This window comes from Dryobates pubescens, chromosome 36 (genome assembly GCF_014839835.1).
Source record: "Dryobates pubescens isolate bDryPub1 chromosome 36, bDryPub1.pri, whole genome shotgun sequence".
Lineage (NCBI taxonomy): Eukaryota > Metazoa > Chordata > Aves > Piciformes > Picidae > Dryobates > Dryobates pubescens.
This window is the reverse complement of record NC_071647.1, coordinates 6,062,083-6,068,303: the sequence shown is the minus strand read 5'-3', so window position 1 is coordinate 6,068,303 and position 6,221 is coordinate 6,062,083. Positions and strand designations below refer to the sequence as shown.

The window sequence follows — 6,221 nt, the reverse complement described above, 5'->3', positions numbered from 1 at the left end:
ATATTTTTTTTTTCACAGCCATCTCTCTCCTTAAAGGTTTTTGTTGGTTTGTTTTTGTTTTTTTTTTTTTTTCTTTGTTTTTTTTTTTTTTTCCGGCCTTTTTTTTTTTTTCCTTTTTTTTTTTTTTTGCCTTTTTTGTCGTTGTTTTTTTGTTGTTGTTGTTGTTGTTGTTTTTTCCTCCAAGACACACACACACAAAAAAAAAAAAATGCTCCTGGGTTTGTGTGGTTTTGTTTTTTTTTTTTGCATGCGCGGCACCACTGTCAAAGCAACAATGAAAAGAAGAAAGGTTTCGTTTTTTTCTCGGGGGGGGGGGGTTGGGGTTTTTTTTTTCCCCCCCTTTTTTTTTTTGTCCTTTTTTTTTTTTGTCCTTTTTATCTTTTTTTTGTTGTTTTTTTTTAATTTATTTCTTTTTTAACGCCCCCTCCCCTTCCCCCTTCCCCCCTCCCCTTCCTTTTATTTTTCTTGTCGGTTAGTAGTTGGTTGGTTGTGTCGTCGTCGTCGTTGTTCTAGAAGTATTCGTATAGCAGCATGTAGAATTCTTCCCCTTGCTTGCACACTCAGGTAGATCCTTTACACAATACTCAAATGATCAGTGCACGATGGGAACGAGGACGGTTCACATTGATGTCGTGATACAGTAGCGGTTATTTCCCTTCACCCAGACCCTGCTCGGGAAATTCGAGTCTCTTCGAAGAAAATAAATAAAGGGAAAGGGGGAGAGGAAGGCGGCGGAGTAATGGGGGAGTGGGGGTGAAGGGGAAGAGGGGGTGGGGGGAATATCGGGGCCGTGCCCGTCTCTGTCCCGTTAACCGGCTGCTCCGGCGCCGGTAAGTCACGATCGGCCCCCGTTTAGCCGCCTCCGGTGAAGCTTTTCGAGCAAAATTCTTATTTTTCTCCCATATTTGTGTTGGGTTTCCTCCTTTCTCCCCCCCCCCCCCCCCCCCCCCCCCCATTCTTCCCTCCCCCCCCTCCCCCCCGCCCCTACCTGGTCTTTGTGATGCGGTGCCCGCCCCCAGCCCGCGGAGCCCCGCTCCGCTTTCCGCGGGGCTCGGGGAGGTGTTGGGGGGGTGCTCGATGCGGAGATGCTCCCCCGCCTCCATCCACGATTTGCTGAATCAATCCGGTGGGGGAACCGCAGCAGTCTCGGGCCCGAAGGATGGGGAGGGGGCGATGGTTCAGGGGGTGGAGTGGGAAAAGCGGGGGTCTGCGCTCCGGTCCGGCGGCGGACGACCCCCCCACACCCCGTGTTCCCCCCATCCCGGGGGAAGCGGCAGTAGCTCCAGCGTTTCCCTGCTTGGAAAAGCCGCCGGGAAGCGGCTCCGGGCCGAGGCGAGCGATGCGTGTCCAGGAGGGATCGGGGCCGGAGCATCCCCGGGGCCGGAGCATCCCCGGGACCTGGCAGGCGCTCACCGGTCGAGGCCGATGAGCAGCCGCCCCTTCTCCTCGGAGCCGCTTTCCTTCTTGAGGTCGGCGAAGACCTGGGTGAAGTAGTGCGGGTCGGCGTTGACCTGCAGCATCTTGGGGCTCATGAGGTCGATGATGGAGAGGCAGCGGTCCCAGAAGGCCTCCTTACAGCTCTCCACCAGGAAGGGCTTGAGCGGGTAGGAGATCTCGTTGCCCATGTAGGAGTAGGAGAGGTACAGGCAGGTGAGCAGCACTGCCTGCAGTTCGTGGTCGCTTGCCACCTCGGCCGAGATGACATCCCGGCACAGCATGTAGAGGAAGACCACGTTGGCCGGCGTGATGAAGCCCTGGTCCTGCCAGCCCTGCAGCAGCAGCGAGCGGTCCACGGAGCGCAGCCAGAGCACGGGGTCGGTGGGCGAGAGGTGCTTCAGCCGGTAGCAGCGGCGGCAAAGGAACTCGCCCAGGCAGCGCAGCAGCTCGCTGGTGGACGCCTGCACCACGACCCGGCGCGGGGTGGCGGCGGCGGCGGCGGGCGCGGCCGGAGGAGCCTTTTGCGCCGAGGCGAGGGCGGCGGCGGCGGCGGCGGGGGGCGGCGGGGGGGCGAAGGTGGCGAGGTTGGCGCAGGAGAGCGATTTCTTCAGGTTCTCGTTGTTGAGGTGGGTCACGTTGCTCTGGTAGCCGCCGTTGGGCTGCACCTTCTTGGAGCTCTTCTTCTTGGCGGAGACGGCGGCGATGCGCTTCCAGGGCAGCACCGAGATCAGCGAGTGCCGCTTCAGGCCCTTCTCCTTCGCGTTCTTGCTGTTCTGCACCGCCGTGTAGTGCCCCACCGTGGCCGCCCCCTCCTCGAACAGCGGGGCCTTCCGGTAGCTCGGCGACAGCGACAGCACCGTGCCCATGGCGCCGGCCGACCGGCGGGCCCCGCCGCCCGCACCGGCCCCGGCCCTGGCCCCGGCCTCGGCCCCGGCCCCGGCGCGGCCCCGCGCTCGCTGCCCGCTCCGCCGCCGCCGCCGCTCAGCGCCGCGCCTGGCCCCGCCCCGCCGCCGCGCGCGCTCCCGACGGCGCAGTGCGCGCGCCCGACGCCGGCCCGCCCCTCGCCGCCACGTGCGGCCCGCCGCGCTCAGCGGGGAAGGGGCGGGGCGGAAACGAACGGCCCCGCCCAGGACACGCCCCCGGTCGGACCCTGAGCGGCGGAGCCCCGCCTCCGGCAAGCCAGACCCCGCCTCCCCGCGCTGCCCTGAATGGCTGCGGGCCCGCCCCTGGCCTCACAGACCCCGCCCCCGTCCCTCAGGCCACGCCCCCCACCCGACTGCAATGGTTGACGTTCCGCCCAGGCCCCGCCCCTGCCGGACAGGCCCCGCCTCCCCACTATAACCAAGCCACTGAAGCCCCGCCCCTAGAAGCCCAGGCCCCACCCCAGGCGCAGGGCCGGGCAGGGTCACACGGAGCCCTCGGGCAGGTCCCGGACAGCCCCGGGGGGGTCAAAATAGATCAACGAACAAAATGTATTAAAAGCCCTCAGTTAATGCCTGGCCCTGGGCTGCCTGAGCCTCTCCCACCGTGGCCTCATCCAGCCCCGGCCGAGGGGGGGTGCAGGACCGGCAGCAGCCATGCCCGGTGCAGGGCTATAAACGCCCCTCCGTGCCCAAACCGGCGACCCCCTTCCCCGCAGGCCGGGTACGGCTCCGACCCCAGCGGCACCGGCACAGGCGTGGCTGCCGGAGCACATCTGTCTGCAACCCGCAGCCACACCCAAAGCCGGCTCCGGAGCCACTCCAAACGCACCAGAGACAGCAGAGGACACGGGGCTCCAGCGCCAGCCACGGCGACTGAGCAGCCCTGGGGTTCACCTTCCCTCCATCCATGCATGCTGCTGGCAACCACACAGGGACAGGCCAGGTCCTGCACCTGGGTCGGGGCAACCTCCGCCCTCAATCCAAGCTGGAGAGGCAGGGCTGGGAGGTGGCAGAAGTGTCACCGAGCGAAGCTGGCAGCTGCCTCAGAACTATTTCTACCAAGCCAAAGGCTGTGTCACTGTGGTGAGAGACTCCCTCCCCACAGGGACAGAACACAGAGAGCTGGTACATGCCCCAGGTTGGTCTGGCTGCGGAGCAACCTGCCCCAGCTGCAGCTGTCCCTGCAGACTGCAGGAGGGGTTGGAGAAAATGACCTTCACAGGTCCCTTCCCACCCAAAGCACTCTCGGGTTCTGTGTTGCCCTTCCACTCCCCCAGAGCGAAGGCTGCAGGCAGACGAGTTGGGCACAGAGGGGCAGCATCACTGCCAAGGGCTGACACAGTGCCTGGGCACAGGGGGTGCTCAGAGGCACACGGCACGGAGAGGCCACACGGCACGGAGAGGCCACACGGCACGGGGAGGCCACACGGCACCGAGAGGCCACACGGCACGGAGAGGCCACACGGCACGGGGAGGCCACACGGCACAGAGAGGCCACACGGCACGGGGAGGCCACACGGCACGGAGAGGCCACACGGCACCGAGAGGCCACACGGCACGGAGAGGCCACACAGCACGGGGAGGCCACACGGCACGGAGAGGCCACACGGCACGGAGAGGCCACACGGCACCGAGAGGCCACACACGCTGTCTTCTCCAAGGCCACTGCGGTGGGGTTAGGCTGTGCCTTTAGCATCTAGTTACAAGCCACCACAGCCACCTTCCGTCTGCTCTGAGCAGTGGTGGGGAACTGCTCCAGGTCAGCTGCCAGGAAACAAAGCCTCTTGAGTCCAGTTTGTTCGGGGGCCTGGTTCTGCTGCCCTCTGAAGCCATGCTGCACCTCAGGGGTCTTGAGAGCAGCTCTGTGAGATAGAGCCTGCCCTGGCATCCTGGGGACCAGGCTGTGTGCTCAGCTGGCTGCCTTAGCTCTTGCCACACCAGGAGGGAAGGCAGCAGGAAGCTCCTGCACCTTGCCATGGGTTAGTTGTTTGGGTGGTGTTGGATTGGTTGATGGGTTGGACGCGATGATCTTGAAGGTCTCTTCCAACCTGGTTTATTCTATGTATGTATGTATTCTATGTATGTATTCCAGCAGCTTGGAGGCTGCCCTCCTTCAAGCCCCTGCTCTCTGCCCTCCAGAGCCCTGCTCTGCTTCTCTGCCAGGACTGCCCTGGCCTCCAGCACAGGAGCAAGGCTGCAGCACACAGCTCGAGAAAGCCAACAGGAATGATGAGGCTGAGACAGGACTGTGCAAGGCCATGGGGAGAGGCCTGTGGGGCTGAGAGCATCCTGGCCTGGCCAGAGCTGCAAATTGCCTGTCCTTGGCCAGGTACCACAAGAGCTCTTGTGAGTGTTGGACCAGAGCAGCCCCAGAAGTCCTGGAGAACAAGGCCATGACCCTGCCAGAGGGTGCTGCTGTGGCTGACACAAGCAGTGTGGGCTGAGGGGCATCTGTGTTCCACCGGGCTCCCTGCAGGAAGGTTGGCACTGCTAGGCACTGGGCTTCTTGGGCTGGCACAGCTCTGCTTGCCTGCTGTGGCTGCCACCAGCCTGGCTCTTCAGCACCAAAGACAGGCACACTGCCTGCAGCAGGGGTGTTCTGTGGTGTGGTTTGGGAAGGAGCTCGTGGCACCTGGCTGCAGAGGGCAAGGTGGCAGGGAAGTCCCCAGAGAGGCTGTGATGCCACCACTGGGCTTTTCCTGCTGGCTGTTCAGAGGCCATGCTGGGACCCAGGCACTGCTGCTGGCCACAGGGCTGCAGAGCCTCATCCCACAAGAGAGCATTCAGTGGGCCCTGGGGACATGTTGCCAGGAGCCAGGCTGCAGGCTGGGGACTGCTCTTACAGCAGTCCTGGCCAGCAGCAGTCAGCACTCCAGTGGCTGTGCTCAGGCCTGGGAACTCCAGCACCTGGTGACAGAGCTCCGGGAGCAGGGTTGAGAAGCATCAGGGAGTGTGAGAGGGAGATAGAGGTACCTTGAGGGGACCTCCAAGAACTTCTTAGGGTGTCAGGGAGTGATAGGACTGGGGGGGATGGAGCAAAACTAGAGGTGGGGAGATTGAGACTGGATGTGAGGAAGAAGTTGTTGGCCAGGAGGGTGGTGAGAGCCTGGCACAGGCTGCCCAGGGAGGTGGTGGAAGCCTCCTGCCTGGAGGTGTTTGCAGCCAGGCTGGAGGTGGCTGTGAGCAACCTGCTGTGGTGTGAGGTGTCCCTGCCCATGGCAGGGGGGTTGGAGCTGGCTGAGCCTTGAGGTCCCTTCCACCCCTCACAATTCTGTGGCTCACTGGAGCCAGAGCAGGACACTTGGTCTTGTTGCACTTCACGAGGTTGGGCTTGGGCCCAGCTCTGCAGCCTGTCACAGAATCACCAAGGTTGGAAGAGACCTCAAAGGTCATCAAGTCCAACCTGGCACCACAGACCTCATGACTAAACCATGGCACCAAGTGCCACATCCAATCCCCTCTGGAGCACCTCCAGGGATGGGGACTCCACCACCTCCCTGGGCAGCACATCCCAATGCCTAACAACCCTCTTAGGGAAGAACTTTCTCCTCACCTCCAGCCTAAACTTCCCCTGGCACAGCTTGAGACTGTGTCCTCTTGTTCTGCTGCTGCTTGCCTGGGAGAAGAGACCAACTCCCACCTGGCTCCAACCTCCCTGCAGGGAGTTGCAGAGAGCAAGAAGGTCTCCCCTGAGCCTCCTCTTCTGCAGGCTAAGCAACCCCAGCTCCCTCAGCCTCTCCTCCCAGGGCTGTGCTCCAGACCCCTCCCCAGCCTTGTTGCCCTTCTCTGGACACGCTTGAGCGTCTCAATGTCCTTCTTGAACTGAGGGCCCCAGAACTGGACACAGGACTCAAGGTGTGG

The 6,221-nt window shown here is 62.3% G+C and overlaps 1 protein-coding gene across 1 annotated transcript; it reads right to left on the bottom strand.

The window, feature by feature from the left end:
- Positions 1-982: 982 nt before the first annotated feature.
- On the bottom strand, positions 983-2,383 carry CDK5R1 (cyclin dependent kinase 5 regulatory subunit 1). The gene has a single exon (XM_009906464.2). It carries the CDS (start codon positions 2,301-2,303, stop codon positions 1,410-1,412), a length of 894 nt encoding a protein of 297 aa, XP_009904766.2. The 5' UTR covers positions 2,304-2,383; the 3' UTR covers positions 983-1,409.
- Between the last annotated feature and the right edge of the window lie 3,838 nt (positions 2,384-6,221).